Below are 21,544 nucleotides of genomic sequence, written 5' to 3' on the forward strand. Positions count from 1 at the left end.
CATGTGCTAAGGCATGTGCCAGCTGCTGCTCTGTGGATGGGCAGGGAGGAAGGCAAACAGACTCCCCTTCCTGTCCTTTGGTGAGGAGATGGACACCGGGCAGCAGACAGGCCTGGACCTGCCTCGGGCAGTTGGGCAAGTGCTCTGGAGACAAAGAGTGGCAGCCTGAGCCAAGACGGACGGGCGCATTGGCTGGCTCATTGTTCCTCCAAACGGCCAGGCTCCTCAGAGGAACAAACTGTCCTGCTCACCTGCCAGGGTGGGAGAGAGATCTGCGAGGGCAGGGGCCAGCGAGGCCGAGAGCGCAGCACCATCCTCTCCCCTCCCTGGGGCACCCCACCCAAGGCAGCTGCCGCCCCTGAAGGACGAAAGGCGGATCTCTCCTCCACCAGCCCCACTGAATGGACCACTGGCCTGACGTGAGAAGGCACTGGCATCTGGGTCAAAAGCATTTTGCCAGTGGATTTGGCTGCAGTGCCAAGGGGTGAGTGGCAGACGTGGGCCACGTGCCAAGGCTGCTGCAGACCCACTCCTGACTAGCAGGAAAGAAGGGCCAGGGGGGCAGTGGCTTGTTGGGCAGGCAAGGAAGGGGCAGAAGGCAAACCCAGAGCACTGACACTCCTCTCAAGGTACCAGCAGCCTGACTTGGCATAAGGCCCATAGAGGCGGGGGGCTTCCTCAGGTCAGTGAAGAGACTGGATCTGCGTGTGGCCCCGTCCACATGGTCAGTGTGCCCCACCGGACACCGGGAAGGAAGAAACCAACAAGAAAAAGCCAGTCACCAGCATCAACCAGACTGACACAGGAGGGGTTTATTACTATAAATATAGAAACACATTGGCCCAGCTCTGCCCTCTGGGCCTGGAAAGAGAGTGGCCCCCTCAAAGGCAGCGGTTGGGGGGGGCAAGGAAGCAGCTGGCAGCCCCTCAGGCAGCTAGGACACCCCTCACCCCACCGCCTTCTGGGTGAAGCAGTTGGGAGGGAGGAAGAGGAGGAGGAGAAGGCACAAGGCCACCTGGGCACAGCCCCAAACCGTGGAGCTCAAGGTGGGGGTGAACAGGCTCCTGCTCGGTGCCACAGGCAGCACAAGGGGGCGCCCACCAGATACCCCGGCCTCAGGGCAAGAGAAGAAGCTGCAGGTTCTGTGTCACCCTCCAGCAAAAGTGCCCCCCCAGGTTGGCTCTGCTGCTCTGCCTCCAAATCCTGCAGCAAAGCAGCAGGTCGTGGTGGTGGAGGGGGGGTAGCTGTGGGGCAGAAGACGCAGGTCCCAGTGGGGAGCCTCAGGCCACTTCCAGCTGAGTCCCTCCCGCCCCTCGCTGGCTTCCTCTCTGGAGCCCAGCCACCCCCCTGGCAGGAAGTCAATGGGGGGGGCAGCAAGTGCCTTGGGCCCGACCCACTTTCCCTTTCTGCAGGAGCAGGAAGAAGCCCCCCCCCCCGCCCCATGTGCCTAGATGGGGGGTTCTGCCAGGAGCCCCAAGTGCTGGCCGGGAGCAGAGCAGGCAGGCTGGGAAGCAGGAGGGGGGGGGGGGAATCAGAGGCAGGGGGTTAAAAAGGCCAAGGGGCCAACAGACATGTCCAAAGAGGGTTGGGGGGGGCAGGAAGAGAGCACAGCAAGGCAGGAGGAAATCTTTTCCATCACACCAGCCTCACAGCCAATGCGGGGGGGGGGGGCACTGAATATCATGCATTTCTGTACAAAGACACAGAAGAGTCCCTTGGAGGGAGGGGGGAGAGAGTCCTGGTCCGAGGCTGAGCCCCGCAGAGGGGGAATGTCTGTCTCGTGCCGCAGCACCGGAACCCGTGTCCCGTAAAGGATCCTTCGCTGGTGGAAGAGGGAGGGAGGCAGAGGGGGCTGCTTCCCCACAGGCAGGCAGGAAGAGGAGCCGCCCCAGAAGATGCGCCCGGGCGTTTGGCATTGTGAGCACCTCGGTGGTGGTGGCTTTCGAACCCCGAGCCAGGCGCTCAGGACGGGCTCTGCCCGCTTTCCACGCAGAGGCGGGGATTGTTGAAGAGGAAGGGCTGCCCGGATTGGCTGGTCCCACGGCCAGGGAGGGTGCCAGCGAAGTCAGAAGATCCTGTGGTTTGGGGGGGGAGAGAGAAAGAGGCCTGCTCAGGAACCCTGGTGGTGCTGCCCCTCTCAGCCCTCCTGCCCCCAGGCATAGGGTGGGAGCAAGAAGCAAGGCAGGGCGCCCGACTGGCACCCTGAGGTGGGTGCCTGGCCGCTGAAAGAGACCGCCAACAGCTGGGCGGAAGCTGCCCTGTGCATCTCAGCCCCCTCCCCACTGCAGCCCCCCTCCCTCCTCCGCCCCCTTGCCCCACTTCTGGCTGCCCTTCCCCACCTGCCCTCCCAAGAGGCCCCCGCCAGCGTATAGGGAGGAAAGACGAGACGTACCAGCTTACTCCTCTATCCCAACAGAGCAGGAGTCCAGGCCGAGGGCTGCCCAGGCGGGGCAGACAGAAAGGGGGGAGACGTTAGAAAAAGCGGTCAGAAAAGATGGACGGAGAGACGCCCCCCTTGCTGTGGGCATCGGGTGGTGCCCGAGAGCGGGGCGGAGGCCTCTTCTGCAACCCACCACGAGCCTCACCCTCTGAGCCTCTTCTGGCCCCCTCTGCGTGTGCTTCCAGCCCCCCCCGTTCCCAATTGCCCCCCTCCTCGTGCCACACGGACAGGGCCTGCGTGGCATGGATGTACAGAACAGGGCCATGGCTGCCACACAGAGAGCAGCAGCGATGCAAAGGCAGCCGGGCCATGGGTGCAGGAGCAGGAAAAGCCAGGACGGGGCGTGAAGCTGGGGGGGCGGGGGACAGGTGAGTCAGGGCCCTTGCTTCTTGGCCAAGCGAGGGCACCATCCCCCTCTCAGCAGAGGGAAAGGAAGGGCCAGTCACCACCGTGGGCTCCTTTTGACGTTACCTGGCAGGTAGACGTCCGCTGGCAGGTCGCTCTCCAGGATGGGGAGGCTGCCGGGGTCACAGGTGCTGCTGCTGCTGCTGCTCTCCTGGACAAGGGCCTCCACAGAGGGAGGCTGGGCACCTGCGAGGGGGAGAAAGAAGAGGAAGCCTCAGCGCCTTGGCAGCTGCCACTCCCTGGCCTTGGTCAGGGGCCCCCAAAGGCCTTCACATTTCTGCATTTCGTTGGTGAATCGTCTCTTTAAATTTGAAGGTTCATTAGTGTTCCACAAGATGTGTATTTCTTTAAAGGCCAGAGCAATAATGTGACCTACAGCTGTGAAGCAGGATAGCAGGTGCCGTTAAGTTGTGGTAATTAAGCTGTTTATATAAAGAGCAGTATGTAGCTCTCTCAGTACCCTGGTGGACGGGTCATGCTTATGGATATATTGTAATTTAGTGTAAAATGAGTTTTTGTTTTTGATATTAAAACCTATCAAAAGTTACTTTTGTGTTTCTTGAATATGTGGTCTCCCCAGCACACCTTCTGCAGCCCAACTCATCTACGAAATAGCCAGCATTCATATCTATTGGTTCTTCTGCCCTTCTCGTTTAATCCCCACAACCCTGAAAGGGAGGTAAAGCCGAAAGAGAGGGTGACCGTCCCAAGGACACAGCCAGTGAGCTTTGTGGAGCCTGGTCTCTCCCAGGTCCCAGTACAGCACTCCAACCACCACACGCTGCTCTCGTGGCTGCTCCACTTTGCCCAAGCTGCCCCTCCAGGGGGGCAGTCCTAGCAGTGGGGTTCTTTCCAGGCCCATGTTCAACAGCACAGGCACAACATACAGCCAGGAGGGGATCAGGCCAGAGGGTAAGGATACTCCCCCCCCCCCCCGCCGCCAGTTCTCACCCACCACAGGCCCAGCCAGAGCTCACCTTGCGGCAGGGGGCTGGCTGCCTCTGCTTCTTCCGCTGTCAGGCTCTTGAAAGACGGGAGGAGGAGAAAAAGAAAAGGGTCTCATTTCTGCAAAGGAGGAGGGTCGCTATACAGCCCCCTACTTTGCTTTCCAAATGGGCAGAAACCAGCACCATTCCAGAGCTGGAAATAGGTTTGCTCCGGATCCCATTGAAAGAGACACTTGGGGCTCTCAAGGGGGGAAAGGGCATTTTTTAGGTTTAGTAAAATGTATGCCCAGCTTTCCTACAGAAAAGTATATTCAAAGCAGGTGACCACAATGACAAAAAAGGCTTAGCATATAGAAATAAAATAAAAATATGACACAAAACCCAGTAAGATGACACGGAAGCAGGAATAAAAATTGTGAATAAAAATCACAAGGGTTGAAGCACCGGCCTAAATATGGGAAGATTGCTGCCAATGCCTCTCTGGATGATTGTTGCCACCCCCACCCCCCAATCTGGAAAGTCAAGAGAAAACATTATGAGCCTGACAGTTTCCAGCTACGTCCAAGTGGCAGCTGCGTAGGAGTGGGAGCCCGGGCACCAAAGGCCAGCGGGGAGACAGAGAGGCAATACTGCCCCTCCACACCCGGTGGAAAATCCCCTGCTCTGGTAGCCAGGCTGCACTCAGCTTCCTAGGCTGACAAGTCAATGGAGAAGGAAAAAGAGCTACTGTTTCCCTCAGTCTGGGGAGAGGCTCTGGAAGTCTGTGGGAAGGGATTGGTGTGCTAAGCAAGGCTGTTATGGGGAGGAACAGAGCAGAAGCCAGCAATGGAGGGGATGCTTCTTCCCAGCGTGACGGTGAGGAAGTCCAAAGGGGGTCCTTCCTCCTCAATCATCACATTTGGTGGGGAGGGAGGCCCCTGCTAGAGCCCTTGGGGAGCGTGGTCTGCTGCCCAACATCAAGAGGGCTTGCCGCCTTCCCTGGCCATCAGCCCTGCTGCAAGCAGAGGGCCAGAGCAGCTCACCTCTCCCCTGGAGTGTGGATGAAGCCCCAGGAACCAATGAGGGTGGGGTGGGGGAGGGGAAGGAGACGGGTGATCAGGACCACCCATGGGAGCATCCAGCTCTAGCAGCTCATGGTGGGCAGCCCAAACAGGCCACCTGCTGTTTACTGGCCAGCTCCCCGTGCCAGTAAAAACTACAACTTACTGCAAGACGACACAGAACCAGACACCTCCACTTGTCAGTTTGCGCATGCACACAAACAACTTGGCCAAGGAGCTCTTGCGGTTGCTCAGCTGTCAGCAGGAACAGGCAGCAGGCAGGCACCTTTCTGAGGCTGCCAACTCAGCAAGGCTCATGGCAGTCCCAAGCCTGACCCCATCAGCAGGCCACTCCAGGCTTAGCAAAGAGGCAGGAGCCAGACAAACAGACAGACAGACAGACAGAGAGAGATTCACCTCTGGGGAGCTGCCCTCCTGCAGCACGAGCTCTGTCCCGCTGAGTGGCAAGTCTGAGTCCTCGGAAAGCTTCTCCTCATCCTCTTCGTGGATGGGTGACGAGGGAGACCGGAGGGTGCTGCAGAGAACAAGAGACACAGCTGCGACCCAGAGGATTGGCAGCGGCTCGCATGGCAGGGGGACTGACTCTGGGGCGAGAGGCAAAGGCACTAGGAGCCCTGAGCTTCAGGCGTTGGGCAGAGGAGAAGCAGATGAAGGTTTGGACTTGGCGTAGGGGAGGGCGAGAGGGAGCGATCCAAAGAGGCTTCTCCACAAGATTTCACCTGTCTGGAGATTTGCTGCGCTTGCTCTTCTGGTGGCTGCTCTCCACAGCTCGGTCCAGCCCCACCAGGGGTCTTCCAGAGAGGGGGAGCCCGTCCAGCACCCCCGTGTAGGTGATCTCGTCGTAGAGGGGAGCGGAGGGGATGGAGGGGGAGATGGAGCGCAGGCCGTTCAGGGCTTCCAGCAAAGAAATGGGCTCATAGCCCGGAGGGATGTTGTCCGAACACTGCAGAGGGAGGAGAAGAAGAAGACAAAAGCTCAGCCACTGCCATCCGTCGTTGCAGTTGGATCCCTACAGCACGGAAGCCTCTTTAGCTCTGCCCTCACAGAACTGCAGGACTGGGAGGGAGTCACAGGGGGACCCAGTCCAACCCCCACCGCAGGAATTGCAGCTCAACACACTGCCTGGCACTAGGAGTCACCCACGGAGGGCCATGGAATTAATGTACACACTTATACGCCACCTTTGAAGATTAACTTTTTACAAGGCAGCTTACAACATTTAAGGACGACAAAAACACCAGAGAGAAAAATAACAAGAACCACAATAAGTAGTTTGAAATCTTCCCAAAATCTCACACTCCTTCTCGGGATAGGAAACATCTTTTGGCCACCAACTTGGATGGCTTTAAAAAAGGGCTGGACAAATTCATGAAGGAAAAGAGGGCTCTTAGTGGCTGCTGTCTAGCATGGCTGGGCAATTCCTCAAAAGTCGGAGGCAGCAGGACTTTTGAACCCGTTTCTGGAAACCACAGGAGGCCGAGGGCTCTGGAGCTGATGTTCTCCTTGCAGGTTCCCCCCAAGGGACACCTGGTTGGCCATTGGGAGAACAGGAGGCAGGACTGGATGGCCCCCCTCTGGCCTGATCCAGCAGGCTCTTGTTAGGGCCTTGTCTAGCAATGAGTCGATCTCCGTAAGCTGCTTCAAGTCACTTTTGTGAGGAATGCCCGTTCTTGTTGCTGTGCTTTGTCTTCAGAAGGGCATCTCAGGTTCTGTTGCTCTGGCCAATTGAGCTGGGGGCTCTTAGGGTTGTGCAACAGTCCCAGGGGAGAGTCTGGAGGCACAGGCTAAAGCTCCACCACCCCAGGCTAAAGCTCAGCAGGCCTGGGGCTGATCGGAGCCCAGGTGGGAGGCTGCCTGTAAGCCACTGCCATGGGCACCCGGATGGAGGGAAGGGGGGGATACTGTGTTTTAAATGTTTGGAAGCTGCCCAGAGTGGCTGAGGCAACTCAGTTGGGTGGGCAGAATATAAATTAGTAGTAGTAAGAAAACAAAAGAAAACAGCGATTCCCATCCACCGGGATAGCAACACATCTTCCCTGTCTCTCTCCTTTGCTAGTTTTATGGCTTCCTGTCCTTCTACCAGGCAGGCTGACCCCATCCCCACCCCCATTACCTGGGAGGGACAGCCAAGGCTCAGAAGAAAAGGCCACCTGGAGCCCCCAGAAAAAGTGGGGATGAGCGTCTGCCCAGAACCCAAACCAACTCCCCTCCACCCCACACAGAGAGATGCATCCTCCCCACCCCCAGTGCTTCAGGTGTGCTTTGGGCGTGAAACCACCCCTTCTGCTGACCCCTCCCAGACGGACGCCTGAGGCTGCTTCTCACCGAATGCTCGTCGTGGTCCAGGGTCTGTGCCAGGACGGGGCTGAAGGAGAGCGGAGACAGGGCCCCGGGCTTCTTCCTCACGGCTCGGATCTGCAGCAGGGCTCGGAAGGCTGAGGGGGGAAGGCAAGAGGAGCCCAGTCTCATCTCTTGCGCCCAAAATCTGCCAGGGGCAAGGCACATCATCTTTGCCTCCTACGGGTTGGGCTGTGGGCAGATTCCTCTGGGAGCCCCAAAGCCACCTGCTAGCCACGTTGACTGGTCTTGCAAAGGGAGACAGGCGGCTTTGACTTACTCAACCTTTCCAGGTGCCAAGGCAGATCAGCTGCTGCCCAAGCAGAGCCCCTTAAAGGCACAGGCCTCAGAAATGGGCATGGGCACCGAACCTGAAATCCTGCAATGCTCCTCCTGTGCTCGTGTGGCAAGGCATGTGCACCTTGCTATACCACAGAAACTGAATCCACGGAGCTCATGTTTCCCTGCTCCATCCCTGCCCATCAGCAAAGGACTTCCCATGAGAGTTTCACTGAACAGGGGGAACAAATGTGCCCCCCCCCCGGGCATCATAGGACTGTAGAGTGGGAAGGGACCCCCAGGGTCATCCACCCCCTGCAATGCAGGAATCGCAGTTGAAGAATCCCTGACAAATGGCCATCGGACCTCCACTTAGAAACCTCCAATGGAAGAGACTGCCCCACCCAGGGGAGTTTTGGGTTCTGTGAGTCCTTCCCACTTTCAAACGCCTCTTGCCTCCAGAAATTATTCCTAATGCTTAGTGGGAATCTCCATTCTTGAGACCTGAATCCGCTGGCAGCAGAAAACAAGCCTGCTCCATGCAATGAGAATGGCAGCCCCAGAGGAAAAGCTGCGCAGCGTGATCAAAGGTGGAGAAGGGTCTCTGTGCTTCAAGCCCCAGGTTTGCTGGTCTCCTCCTGGCCTGCAAAGGGCTTCTTCCCTCACCTCTGCCCCACCCCGCCCCCCTGCGACTCACGCAAGCGGCAGATGGGGCAGTTGTTGGCCTGGTAGCGCAGGGTGTCGGCACACGAGTTGCAGAGGCAAAGGTGCCTGCAGGGCAGGATGAGGGTGTCCCGCAGGTCGGAGAGGCACACCACGCACTCGTTGCTGTTGTCGCTGTTCTCATCGTCACAGGGCTGCAGGGGGGGGGGGGAGAGGGAGACAGAGAACTCACTGGATGCTCCTGTGGCCCAGCTCAGCAGTCAGAACCCTCGCTGTCCCACAGAAATCCAGGGGCCCCTTTCTGGACTCTGACAGACAGAACCACCCAACCCAACACTACTGGCAGCAGGTGGCAAGATCAACCCCACCTAGAACAGGCAAAGCCCCAAAATTTCAGACTTGGGAGGCACACACTCACAAGCAGGATTTGGCTTAAGCAGATGCCGGAAGAAAGCCACAGCTCTGAGCTGTTGCTGTTGGTCAATAGACAACTTCTCTCCCCCTGGAGAGCAAAAGCCTCGAAAGGGAACGTTCAAGGGAGATTCGCTCCTCTCATCGTCTTTGACTGCCTTGCAGCCCTGGGAGAGTTGATGGCCTCCCCTCCCTCCCTCCCTCCCTCCCTCCCTCCTCACCTTAGTCTCCTGATTGTTCTTGTTCTCAATGCCATAGATCTCCTGAAGCAGGTAACTGACCCGGTCCACCTGTGGGGAAGCAGGAAATGCTGCTTGCTTCTTTTTTAATCGTTACTCTTAACTACTACTACTACTACTACTACTACTATTATTATTATTTACACTAGGATATTCTAGGCAGCTTGCAATGGAAGTTAAACACAACATGATACAAATACACAGCTGAAAACTAAACATGAAGAAACAACCATCTAAGGCAAATGAGAAACAAGGATGGAAACAGGTTGGAAACCAAAACCAGAATAATAAAAGGGCAGCAATGTGCTCTTCATTGAGCATAAGCACAAGTCAGAAGAACCTGCTAGTCAGCTGCTGGCTAAGCCAAAGGAAGCGCATGTGGCCCCCCAGTCTGTCCTCGGAGTGGCCAATCAGACAACTCTGGGAACCCCATAGGCAGTGCAGGGGAGGAACAGCACATCAATGGCTACTTGCCACAATGGCCATGTTGCACTCCCACTGTTAGAAGCCCCATGCACCTGAACATTGGCTGCTTGAAAGGGGTGGGGGAGAGCTCAAGTCCTGCCTTTGGGCTTCCAGAACAGGCACCTGGTCGCCCACTGTGAGAACAGGGTGCTGGACTAGATGGGCCATTGGCCTGATCCAGCACACAGGCTCTTCTGGTGTTCTTATTTGGGACTCACAGCAAATGGTACTGATTCAGAGGCACATCCTGTGGACATCATGCCTAGTACCCATGGAGAACTTTATCGTCTGTGAATCTGCCTAAACCTCCTTTTAAAAAAATCTGTTTAAATATTTGTATTACAGGTTCTCAGTGCAGTAAATCCAATGGGCCCTGCTAAGTTGGATAGTGGGAAAGGGGTCAGGCCTCTCCAGGATGTCAGCCAGCACCTCTGCCAATAATAATGATGATGATGATAATAATAATAATAATAATAATTTTATTTATACCCTGCCCTCCCCAGCCAAAACCGGGCTCAGGGCGGCTTACACCAAATATAAAAACAATTGATTGAAATACAGCTTAAAAAACAAGATTAAGCCACATCCTTGCAGACAGACAAAGACTTACGATCTGCTTCTGCTTCAAAGGCTTCACTGAGAAACTGCCATCCACATGCTGATGAGGGGAAAAGACACAGGAGAGATAGGTTGGCACATTTAATATGAAAAGTCTTCAGCTGCTTGCTAAGCAAACCCCTCCTTCTATGCACAGACCCACTTGCATTTTCAGGATTTATTCTGTTTACACAATCCAAGCTCTCAGATTCTGCAGATTTTCCCATTCAAAGCAGCAAACAGAACAGGGCAAGAGAGGAGCGAAAAGGGGCTTTGCAAGAGAGGCTGGAGCCACAGAGAAGGCAAAGCAATGTCTCGCCCCTCTGCCAGCGATGTTAGTCCAGCAGCCACCCAAAGCCATCTCCTGCTCAGATGGGGCAAAGGGGGGCTTCTTACCTTTTCAAAGGCAGCCAGGAGGATGTGGGCATGGCCAGTCACTTCCACGACAACTGTGGGGAAAGCGGAAGGCCCATGAGATCAGGGGCAAGGCAACAGGCAGCCCAAACGCCCCATCAGGCCAGGCTCCAAGGGAGGAGAGTCGGGATTTCCCACCAGCCCAGCTGCACAGGCTACCCAAATGGTCACGTGGCCAGCAGAGCTTTCAAGGTGACCAAGGAGGAAGTTGCGCGCAATCAATGTATACGATGGAGGTCAGCAGGCGGTTCTGAACCAAGCCCTTTTCTGAACCCTTTTCTCTCTTGGTAATTTCCCTTTTGAGGCGAGGCAACCAGAACTGTACCCAGGATTCCAAACGTGGCCTCACGCTATAGACCGTTTTTGTTCCGGCTCCTTTCCTAATGCTCCCTGGCATGGAATTTGCCTTTCTCACAGCTGCTGCCCACTGGGCTGACCTCTTCATCAAACTGTCAGGTGACCACAGGCGGGGGGGGGGCTTTCTTGACCCAGGCTACCAGTTACACAAACAGAAGATGATATTTTCGTTTTCTCTCCCACGGCATGATGGGAAAAGCTAAGAGGGAGAGGCAATAGCTCCTTCAAACAACATTGCTATTGTCTTCAGCTTTATTGACACACAGTCCTTGGCTGAAGACTTCCAGCACAAGAGATCCCACTATGGAGGCAAAGGAGAGAAGGCTCCAGTTGTTGTTTCCCTCCCAGGGATATCTCTCTGAAGTGCCACAGATGAAACCAGAGCAGTGTTTCCCAAAGTGTGGTCTGTGTAGCCACAGGGGCACACAAAAGGGTTTCAAAGGATTCACAGCAGAATTTGCTCTCAGCTAGATAAATCAGCTGAGGAAGCTCCTGCAGCCAATCAGAAACCACAGAAGTCGTCAGACATTTGGCTTCCAAAAATAGTTCACAAACCAGAACAGTCACTTCTGGATTTGCAGTGTCCGGGAGCCAAAACATTTGAGAACTAAGCTGCTCGAAAGGTTTGACTGTATTATTAAAACTACCCAATTTTTATTATTGATAATAATGATAATAATAAGGGGGTAGCTTTAATAATTCTTTATAAATAGCCTTACAGTATATGTTTGTTTTTTAAAAATAGTTTTATAATTCTTTTATATAAAAAAACTTTAATTTTATTATTTATATGCTGTTCATCTGACTGGGTTGCCCCAGCCACTCTGGGCGGCTTTCAGCAAAATGTAAAAAATACTTCTCCTGAGAAAGGGTACATCAGTAAGACTAAATTCTCAAAAAGGGATACGCAATTATTCTAAGAATAGGAAACACTGAAGTTGATCTGCTAACACTGCTGGCAATCCAAATCTCTTGAGCAACACGGGTCTTTTGCTTGGCTTAAAGAACAGGCCTTCTTTAGCACAGAGCCTCTCCTGCGTCCCAGAAGACGCATATGAGCAAGGAGACCGTCCCAGGTGGGAACAGAAGGTGGAGGTGGCATGAGCCAAATCCTGCCCAAGAGCCAGCAAACCAGTTCCCCTCCTGCTCCCTGCTCAGGCCCAACACAGAAAACCTAGCATGGGGGAGACCTTTCCCAGGACTGTCTGATTCCAGCGCAGCCTGGCCCCTTGGGAAGGCCACTCCAGCCTCTGGGCCAAACCCTGCTGGTGCCCCTGAGCCAGCCCAACTGCTTCCGCTTCCCGGGGCATGAAGGCAAAGGGTGGAAGCCGGTGTCTTACCGTCGCCTTCATCCACCACAGCCTGGATGACGACGGGAAAGATGCCGCGGTCCAGATCAAAGTTCAGCTGGAAGGAAGGAGCAAACAGAGGGATTAGTCCGGCTGGGAGGGAGTCCTGTGGCTTTCCATATGGAACTCCTCCAAGGAAAAGGTGTCAAAAGACCCTCCTTTTGTTGGGGGGGGGGGGAGAGAAAGAGATACTTTTTTGTGGTTGTCACAGTGGCCTGGAGGCCAGAACAGGATGGGAAGGAAGGACAAGCAGCCGCTCAGCTTCCTTCCCTCCTTCCAGCCCCTCCCCTTGGAAGATCTGTAGTTCATTTCCCAGCACCTTTGTTCTTGAGCTGAGGACACCACAACTGCTTTGCTTTCAACCCCCCCCCAACCCCCCAGGAGCAAAATCACTAAGACGGGGGAGGCAGGAGGGAGAAACACAAGCCTATGTGACTCTGCTAAGCTAAAAGACCCAAATCTGGGAGGCAGTAAGAGGCCAGGAACGTCACCTCGTCGTCTTTCCAGTCCGAAAAGTCTATCTTGAAGGATGGCAGCGAGAACTGCTGGCTGACTCCTCGCTTGTAATGCACCGTTTCCGACTGCAGAGAAGGGTTCTTTGTGCTGTAGCTGCGGGCAGGGAGAAGAGGAGAGGCTCAGCACCACACACCGAGGCAGCTCCTGGGCTCTCACAGGCCACATCCAGCACCCTTCCGTGTCATGGCGGAGCACAGGCCAAAGGCAACGGAAGCAGCAGCAAACCATGTCATGTGCATGTGGACCTGCCTCATGCAGCCACCTGCTGGCACCCCAAGCTAAGCTAGCACGTTTCTGGACATAAAGAAAAGAAGGGCGTCTCCAAACTACCCCAGGGTGTAGGTCTCAGTGGTGGAGGGATGCCAGACCTTGGGGGTGGCAATATATTTTTCTGCTGAGCCAAGCTGGTGAATTTGAGAGCTAAGGTCCCCATCCCTTCACCTGGTTCACCAGCAACAACCGTTCCAGAACAGGGATAGCCTGACCACTGTAGTCCATGCGCTGGTAACTCAAGGTTGGACTACTGCAATATGCTCTTTGTGGGGCTGCCCTTGGACCTGCTTCAGAAGCTCCAGCTGGTGCAGAATGTCTAGTCCACAACATGGGGCTCCATTGCTAAAGCCCGTCTACTACTGCTCCAGGTTCAAGGTCCTTGTATTCGCTTACAAAGCCCTGAACATCTTAGGTCCAGGGTACCTCAGGGATCATCTAATCCCTTATTGCCCAGCTCGATTGAGGAGATTATGTACAGGAATGTCGCTGGTCATTCTCCAAGCTGGCAAGGCTCATTTGACAACAACACGAAACTGAGCCTTCAGTGTCATTGGCCCAGTCCTGTGAAACTCTCTGCCACTGGAGATCAAGCAGGCGCATTCTGTTTCAACCTTTAAATGCCTGCTGAATACTCTTCTATTCTGCCAGGCTGATGAGGGCAATTAAAAGTACATCTTTCCACAAGAGTTATCTGATGTCTGATTTTAACTTTTCTATATGGCTTTTATTGTATGGCTTTATGTACTACTGTTGTAAACTGCTTTTAAAAATCAAACAACTGTGTGTAAATACTTTTATAAATAAAATAATACAGAACTACGGGTGGGTGAAGACGATGTCTCCAAAAGACACATGATCCCTTTGACGAGCTCCCACAAGGCCCCTCGCTGCCAGGGTCCCAGCACTCACACAGCCATGCCGCTAATGAACTCCTCTGTCGCTTGGCAGTAGATGGTTATTGCAACGCGTGCGTCGGCATCAAAGGTGAATTCCAGGCTGTACAAGGCCTTCTGCTTCCCGTTCTCCTCAGTGGGGCTGTCAGCGTCCTCTTTGTACCTGATGTAAAGGGAGGCTGAGTCACGGCAGGTGAGCTCAGACATTAAGCTTGCTGCAGTCTCTCACCTGGCGCAGAAACTCAATCCTTGAGCCGTCTCTGTTTCTTTATTACCACCCACCCACTTGAACTAGCTTCACAACGATCACATTTCCAGCTCTCCTGATGGGACTGTCTAAAATGCTTTTTAAGATACGCACAATATTTATTACATTAATGGTTTTATCATATTAATTGTTATTATTATTATTATTAGATGGTCTCTGAAGCCACGTATGCCATGAAACAATATTATCACATTAAGATTATACATAATAAACACCTGATCTTCAGGAGACAGAGTCCTCTGCCTTCTTGCCTCTATTCATGTTCCCCTGCCCAGATTCCTCAAGCCCCTCAACCCATCCCTCTCAATCCCTCCATTTTGGCCAGAATTAGAAACAAGCAAAAGCAAGGTTTCAAACTACCTGCTTTCTAGATCTTGTGTATTCTCCAGATTTTCACTATTCACTGCAAGTGTGGAATGTGATATTAAGCGCAACCTTTGTTGTAACTCAAAACACCCCCCACTTAAAATGCTCTGTTCAGCAGCACACTAAGACCAGGACAGACAAAGGAAGTCTCCCTCTTCAGCTCACAATCAAGAGTTCACAATAAAAAATAAAAAAGGAATCCTCTGAATGTCAGAAAATCAAGCAACATGCTCAGACGGAAAGAAGGCAAGTTAAGCACCTTCTTTGCAAAAAGACACAAATCCAAACCTCCCACCCCCCGTGCCAACTCATCGCAGAGTCCGCATTTTAAGCTCCTTGGCCTCAGCAGAGCATAGGCTAAGGCAGCTGTGATTCCCCCCTGAAAGGTCTCACCCCATAGGGGTTTGGGTCTGCAGTACCTGACCAGGCGAAGGGAATCTTTGCGGATATTCACCAAGCTGCGCAAAGTCTTCACCGGCTCATGAGGTGCTGGGGTTACATAGGGAAACTGGAATGCAAAAACAGGAGCCTCTTGAGAAAGCACACACCAAGCAAGGGGGACCTGAGGGGGGCAGGCCACTCTCCACCCCCACCACTGGCACAAGCTGGCTCTCTCCAGCTGCACACACAGGAGGAAACCTCCGCTCAGGGCCATCTGCTATCCCTGGAAGGGTTTGAGCCAGAACAAAAAAGGGAGAGCTGTACACATTCAGCAATCAGGGGTCCGTCTGTCCCCGAACTGAAATCCACCAGTATTTCTCACTTTGTTTTTCTGAACCCCATTCAACCTCAGGGAAAAGTTGTTTAAAAACACACACCTGCAACCCTTCGAACTGAGAGGTCTTAATTCAGGTGAGATCCTGTGAGGACAGCCTGATCTGACCTGGCAGGCTCCAGCTGTTTGGGACAACAGCAACCCCCATGCGATGGCTGTGATGGGAGCTGTGCTCTGAAACAGCTGGCTGGCTGGTGCTCCCCTCCCCCCCCCCCCGGTTCATTTTGGTGCACCAAAATCATGAGTACTTGCCTGGACGGGCCTGTTGCCAAGGAAGTTCAAGTCCATGTTCTCCCCAAAAAGGTAGCCCTCAGGGTGTGGCGTGTCAAACTTTTCGCCTCCCATGAAAAAATGACTGGCAAAGTAGTTCCCTGAAGAGAAGGCAAAGACCTGGTTTTACGTTTGTGTTTATTACATTTTTAACCACCGTTGTCCGCACAAGGATCTCAAGGTCATCATACAGAGTTCTTCCCACACCCACCCACCCATTTTATCTTCACAACAACCCTGCAGGGTAGGGCAGCCCAAAGTCACACAGTGAGCCTCACAGTCGAGAAAGGACCTGCACCGCAGATCGGGCACAGATGCCAAGGGCACTGGCAGGACTTTGGCACAAGGCGGGGCTCAGCAAGCTACCTCTGGAGTGGGAGAGGGCAGACATCCACACCAGCTGGCAGCCAAAAGCTTCACCTGCCCCCCACCCCAAGATTTGTGGAAAGAGCCCCTTTCGTGGGCTGTGCAATGCAGGCTTACAACCACCCACCTTGCTGCTGGCAGGCACCTGGAAGAAGGGAACTGGCAGGCAGGCAAGAGAAGCGGAAGGGGCAGCCCACTGCTGCTGCCTAGCAATGGCTCAGTGGAGGGAGGGGCACGCCATGATAAGAACATTAGAAGATCCCGGCTGCAGTTGGATCTGTTCCGGAATCCTGCTCTCCACGTGGCCAAGCAAAGGGAAGCCTGCAAGCAGGATCCGAGGGCAACAGCTCTCAGGGCGCCCACTGCAGCTGTACATGGGGGTGGAGACAGCCATGTAACCCGGTTTCCATCAGTGAGCAGTTCTGGGAAGCTCACAAGCTGGGCATGAAGGTGGCCCCCTCACCAGAGACTCAGAGGTAGGCTGCCACTGAGCACAGAGGCTCCATTCTCAGCTGTTCTGGTTCATAGCAGCCGGAGGGGGGGGGGGCGTCACAAGCACATTGGAACAAAACTCTGCAAACATCCCTGTTCAGCCAGAAAGCAGACAAGCGATACATGAAACCGACAGACCTCTCTGCCTCCAGGACCAAGGGGCATTGAGGAGCCCTTGGAACCGGTGGCTATTTATTTATTTTATTTCGCAAAATTCATATAATAATACATGAAAATCATCCAGGAAAAGCCACTGCTTGAAATGTTCAAACAATTAAAAACCAGCAATGACATTTGCAGGGGTTTTCTTTCCTCTCTGCCCGTTTGACTGGCTCCTTTTCAGCGGCTGGGTCCCCTGGGGGGGAAAGGGGGGCTATGCTCAGGTGGTCTCCTGGCTTCTCAGAAGAGACACCTGCCACCAGGCTCTTCTGATGGGGGGGGGGGGCTTCTGGTCACATTTGGGAATGGGGGATCAGGGTGGCAGAGTTGGGAGGGAAAGCCAAGGGTCCTTTTGTCTTGGATGCCCCTCTGTTTCCAGGCCCCGTTCAAAGTGCTGCTGTGGACCTTTCAAGGGCCCAGGACCCCAATCCCTACAGGCAAAGTGGCCCAAAGGGAGGCAGGAGGAGGAGGGGGGCTTTTCGGTGGTGGCTCCCCTTTCCTGAAGCGCTTCCCCCAGGGAGGCTCAGCAGGCACCTTCCTCACCTGCATTTTCAGGTGCCAGGCAAAAAGGCTCTTTTTATCGCGGGCCTTTTACACTTCGCTAGGACATGCAGTATATTGAAAAATAATGGAACCAAGGAAGGGACTAGACTGCAGGGGTCAGCAACCTTTTTCAGCAGGGGGCCGGTCCACTGTCCCTCAGACCTTGTGGAGGGCCGGACTATATTTTTTTTGGGGGGGGGGGATGAACGAATTCCTATGCCCCACAAATAACCCAGAGATACATTTTAAATAAAAGCACACATTCGACTCATGTAAAAACACGCTGAATCCCAGACTGTCTGCGGGCCGGATTGAGAAGGCGATTGGGCGGATCCGGCCCCTGGGCCTTAGTCTGCCTACCCACGGAAGTCAATTTGTTTTGTTTTGGTATTGTTACAGTTATTTTTGATAAATCAATAAATTGCTATCAAAAAAAGCAATAATTCAACTGCGCTGTTGCTTTGCGATGCCAAACGCCCGTGCGATCCTCAGGGGGGATGAACAGCGGCGGAAGCGGCCCGAGCCCCTGCAAGGTAGGAAGGGCAGCCAGAGGGGCCCCCAGGGGTCATCTAGTCCAACCCGCCGCGAGCCAGGAAGAGCCCGGGCGGCCGCTCCGAGACACGAAGCCGCTTTTCCTCTCAGGCTGCTGGGAATAATAGGGACCCCCCCTGTGGGTTGGGGGAGGGGGAGAACCCCCAACGAAAATTGGGGAGGGGAAGCTGAGGAGCAAGAGGGGTCACTACTACCAATATCACCATTATTATTATTATTATTATTATTATTATTCCTTTCCCGTGGCCCCCTCGGTGCGGGGGCGGCGGGCCCGGGCCTTACCGGACTTGGGCGGGTACCGGTAGGCCGAGTTGGCCTGGATGTCGATGTCCTCCACGCCGGCGATGCGGCGGCTGAGCAGGGAGCCCATGGCGGTCGGCGGGTCTCGTCGGCGAAGCCTCTTCTTCTCCCTCAGCGAAGCCCCCTCAGAAACTCCGTCAAGGCGGCGAGGCCTGCAGGCCGCTCCCGCGCGGGGCACCACGGGAAAGAGAGTCCTCGCGCCCAGGCCCTTCTCGTGGTTCGCCGCGGAAGGGGAGCCCGTCCGCGGACTACAACCCCCAGGAGGCGCCGCGCCGCGCGGGGAGAAGAGAAAAACACAACAATGGGAGGGCGTTGGAGGCGCGGGGCGGGGCCTGACCCTCAGCCAATGGCAGCGCCGAACGGTAGAGATAGGAAAATGTAGAGCTTCCACTCTGTACGTGGCGGGGGGGGGGAGGTGAAGTGAGTTTATTTAGCTCAGATTCCTCGCGCTTGGTTTGTAGGTCAAGCTGAAAACTCAGTAAGAATGTATTTGCTTTTTTAAAATGTAGTTTAAAGTGACAATTCAGCTGTCTATGGAGGAATGTAGAGTTTCCCACCCTGAATTGAGGGGGAGAGATCCTGGTATTAATTACTCTTGAGAGTTCCATGGACTGCAAAAAGATCAAACCTCTCCATTCTGAAGGAAATCAGGGTCAATTTTTATGGGAGCCCAAATCTCAGTTGTACGGGTGTATGTATATATCTCAATTTTAACTCATGAGCTATTGATGCAATCTGCTCTGATTGTATATTTTATCTTTAGGAATGCTGTTTTTATTGTGTTATGTGAGCTGGTCATTGACCATAATAAATTATCTATCACCCTGATGTTGGGAAAGATGGAGGGCACAAGGAGAAGGGGACGACGGAGGACGAGATGGTGGGACAGTGTTCTCGAAGGTGCCAACGTGAGTTTGACCAAACTGCGGGAGGCAGTGGAAGACAGGAGGGCCTGGCGTGCTCTGGTCCAGGGGGCCAGGAAGAGGCGGACACGACTAAACAACAACAATTTCTTTCCAGTTTTTAAAGCCAACCTGACAACTCAATAATTGTTGTTGTTGTTTAGTCGTTTAGTTGTGTCCGACTCTTTGTGACCCCATATCCAGAGCACGCCAGGCCCTCCTGTCTTCCACTGCCTCCCGCAGTTTGGTCAAACTCATGATGGTGACTCCAAGAACACTGTCCAACCATCTCGTCCTCTGTCATCCCCTTCTCCTTGTGCCCTCCATCTTTCCCAAAATCAGGGTCTTTTCCAGGGAGTCTTCTCTTCTCATGAGGTGGCCAAAGTATTGGAGCCTCAGCTTCAGGATCTGTCCTTCCAGTGAGCACTCAGGGCTGATTTCCTTCAGAATGGAGAGGTTAGATCTTCTTGCAGTCCATGGGACTCTCAAGAGTCTCCTCCAGCACCAGAATTCAAAAACTCAATAATTAAAAAATGGTTAAACAAATCTCAAACTTTTCCATATGATATATATTGTTACAGGCCACCCCAGTCCCCACCAAGCGGTGCGCGAGATTGCAGGGGCTCCAGGCGCTTGTCCTGGGTTCGTTTCACCAGGCTGGATGACAGCTGACAGAGAGCAGGACACGTGATTCCTGCACGGCGAGGGGTTGGGCTAGATGGCCCCTGGGTGCCCCTTCCAACTCGACAATTCAATGCTTCTGTGAAAGTCCTGCGCAAGAGCCCAAAAATGCAGGCGGCCTCGGCCTCGGACGCTCCTCACTCGCCCGCCCGCCCGCCCTATAAACTGTGCGCAACAGCCGCCGCCCTTTGCCCGCCTGGCCGGATTCCCTTCCCCGGAGCCGCCACGTGACGGGGACCCTCCCTGCGCCCGCCTCCTCTGCAAGCTCATTGGCTCTGCCGGATAGTCCTTTTACCTAATATGGCAAGGTTGCGGCGCAGGTTCGTTGCTCACTGGTTGGCTCCATCTGTCAGTCCAACTGCATCAGCGACCGCCCCGCAACAAGTAGGACAACAAAGCAAAGGCTTCTGGGTAATGTAGTCGAGGCAGCGCTGGAGAAAGCGGCGGGGCGAAGAATTGGGACCCTCAGGGGTCATCTGGTCCAGCCCCCTGCAATGCAAGAATCCCAGGGTAGAGATCTCCTTTGGTTGTGCTCGCCTGGATCTCTCTAAATCAAGTGACGGGGCTGAATTAAACCAATGCCTCTTATTGATTTCCTCCTGCAGCGCCATTATTCGTCATCATTAGCATTAATAGTGTGACTCTCTATTCCTTGCACAGATTCATATTATTTTATTTTGTATATAGATATACATAAGTAGTATAATGAGAATTATATATATTACATATTTTAATTCGTTATGTAAGTGTAATACATTGTATTTGTTTATGTTTGTTTTTCAAACTTTTCAAACTTTATTGCTTTAATTCATTTGTATCGTCTTTTGTAGTATATGTTATGTATATTTGTCTATGTGAAAATTAATAAATATTTTCTTTTAAAAAAGCATTAATAGTGTGACTCTCCTGCCCATCCTCTCAGAGGAGCGCACAGGGCGCCACCACAAAGGAGGTTGTGTAAGAATGGCCTGGCATAGCAGGGGCTGCAAAGGGCTATAAAAGGGGCCCATCCATCCTGTTATAAGAAAAAAACTGCTCCTTTTCCCCTTATGGGATACCCAAGAGCCCGTATGGAGTCCTTATGTAGGTTCCCTATCGGTAGGAGAAAATAACAGAGGCCAACCAGAGAATATTGAGAAGCAAAGCAGCTAGTAAACCTGATCTTTATTAAACTTTTGCAACAGGGTCCCCTGCTCACCCCACGCAGAAGGGAGTAGAGGAACCCAGAACAATGGTGCGCAAGCCCTTATATAGACTTTTGAAATTGCCCACACTGTAGGCCAAGACCACCCCCCAAAACATCATTCATACATACACTGTGTTGTAAATAAAAATATGCCCTTTTCCCTTATGGGGTATCCAAGAGCCCATATAGAGTCCTTACATAGGTTCCCTATTGGTAGGAGAAAATAACAGAGGCCAACCAGAGAATATTGAGAAGCAAAGCAACTAGTAAGCTTGATCTTTATTGATCTGTTGCAACAGGGTACTCCCCTCACACGCAGGAGAGGAAGAGGACCCCCAGAATTGCTGTGCCAGGGCTTATAAAGACTTTTGAAATTCCCATTCTCTAGATCAGGACCACCCCCAGAAACATTATGCATACATCACAGAAGGGGTGTAACCTAAGACCACCCCTCAGATACATCCCACCTACATCAGAAATTTAAATGTTGTTTTTCTCCTTGTCACAGTTTATCTCCTGTCTGGCAAGTTACTTGATTGGATTGCCTGGGGTGCCTGGCCATTCTTTTGTAGTGTTAAAATACTTATTTCCTGGGCCAGGTCACAGGCTCACACCTTATTCAAACAGACATATCTTGTGAGGAAAGAGACAATGGGGAGGCTTTTCCAGTTTAACCTTGCAGAGAAAGGATTTGGTCAGTTTAGGAATCAAAATGGTTCCAGGTTGGTCTTCCTGTGTTGATCTATGTATGTGCAGTTATGAACATTACCATATATCTAATAATACTAATAATAATGAAATTCCTATCACAACTGCAGAAAGAGGTGGTCCCCAGCAGAAATTTGAGTGTGTTGTTTCTCTCCTGTCTGCCAGGATACCTGATAATGCCTTATCTCAGGAGTGTCCAAACTTTTTTCAAAGAAGGCCAGATTTGGTGAAGTGGTCATGCGTGAGGGCCGACCAGAGGGCCAACCAAAGCTGTTGAGATTTTTTAAGGATTTTACCCCAGGAAGTAAACTGCCACAGGGGCCGGATTGA

The 21,544-nt window shown here is 53.2% G+C and overlaps 2 protein-coding genes across 3 annotated transcripts in view; one reads left to right on the top strand and one right to left on the bottom strand.

Moving 5' to 3' along the window:
- The window catches only part of FSCN1 (fascin actin-bundling protein 1), a 333,406-nt gene that overhangs the window by 265,561 nt on the left and 46,301 nt on the right, over positions 1–21,544 (top strand). The gene's annotated exons all lie outside the window — the stretch shown is intronic.
- MGRN1 (mahogunin ring finger 1) lies at positions 790–17,928 on the bottom strand. Of its 2 annotated transcripts, XM_083413566.1 has the most exons (17): positions 17,720–17,928; positions 15,308–15,426; positions 14,700–14,788; positions 13,663–13,809; positions 12,456–12,573; positions 11,956–12,022; positions 10,241–10,293; positions 9,858–9,905; positions 8,765–8,833; positions 8,167–8,326; positions 7,179–7,288; positions 5,573–5,796; positions 5,250–5,367; positions 3,823–3,868; positions 2,912–3,031; positions 2,393–2,437; positions 790–2,075 (listed from the first exon to the last, which is right to left on the bottom strand). In XM_083413566.1, the coding sequence occupies exons 1-16, from the start codon at positions 17,805–17,807 to the stop codon at positions 2,397–2,399; spliced, it is 1,617 nt and encodes a 538-aa protein (XP_083269692.1). In that variant the 5' UTR covers positions 17,808–17,928; the 3' UTR covers positions 790–2,075; positions 2,393–2,396. The 2 variants fall into 2 exon arrangements, with proteins under 2 accessions (XP_083269692.1, XP_083269691.1); XM_083413565.1 differs by lacking the exon at positions 2,393–2,437.

Source organism: Podarcis tiliguerta (genome assembly GCF_965153285.1).
Source record: "Podarcis tiliguerta genome assembly, chromosome: 14".
Classification (NCBI taxonomy): Eukaryota; Metazoa; Chordata; class Lepidosauria; order Squamata; family Lacertidae; genus Podarcis; species Podarcis tiliguerta.

Excerpts from the sequence above, each read along its gene's own strand:
- MGRN1 (XM_083413565.1), bottom strand. The coding sequence starts at position 17,807 with ATGGGCTCCCTGCTCAGCCGCCGCATCGCCGGCGTGGAGGACATCGAC. Across the intron at positions 7,289-8,166 it reads CTGCCCCATCTGCCGCTTGC|CCTTCCGAGCCCTGCTGCAG; the intron begins GTGAGTCGCAGG and ends TTCCCCCCTCAG. Across the intron at positions 5,368-5,572 it reads CGCAGCAAATCTCCAGACAG|CACCCTCCGGTCTCCCTCGT; the intron begins GTGAAATCTTGT and ends TGTTCTCTGCAG.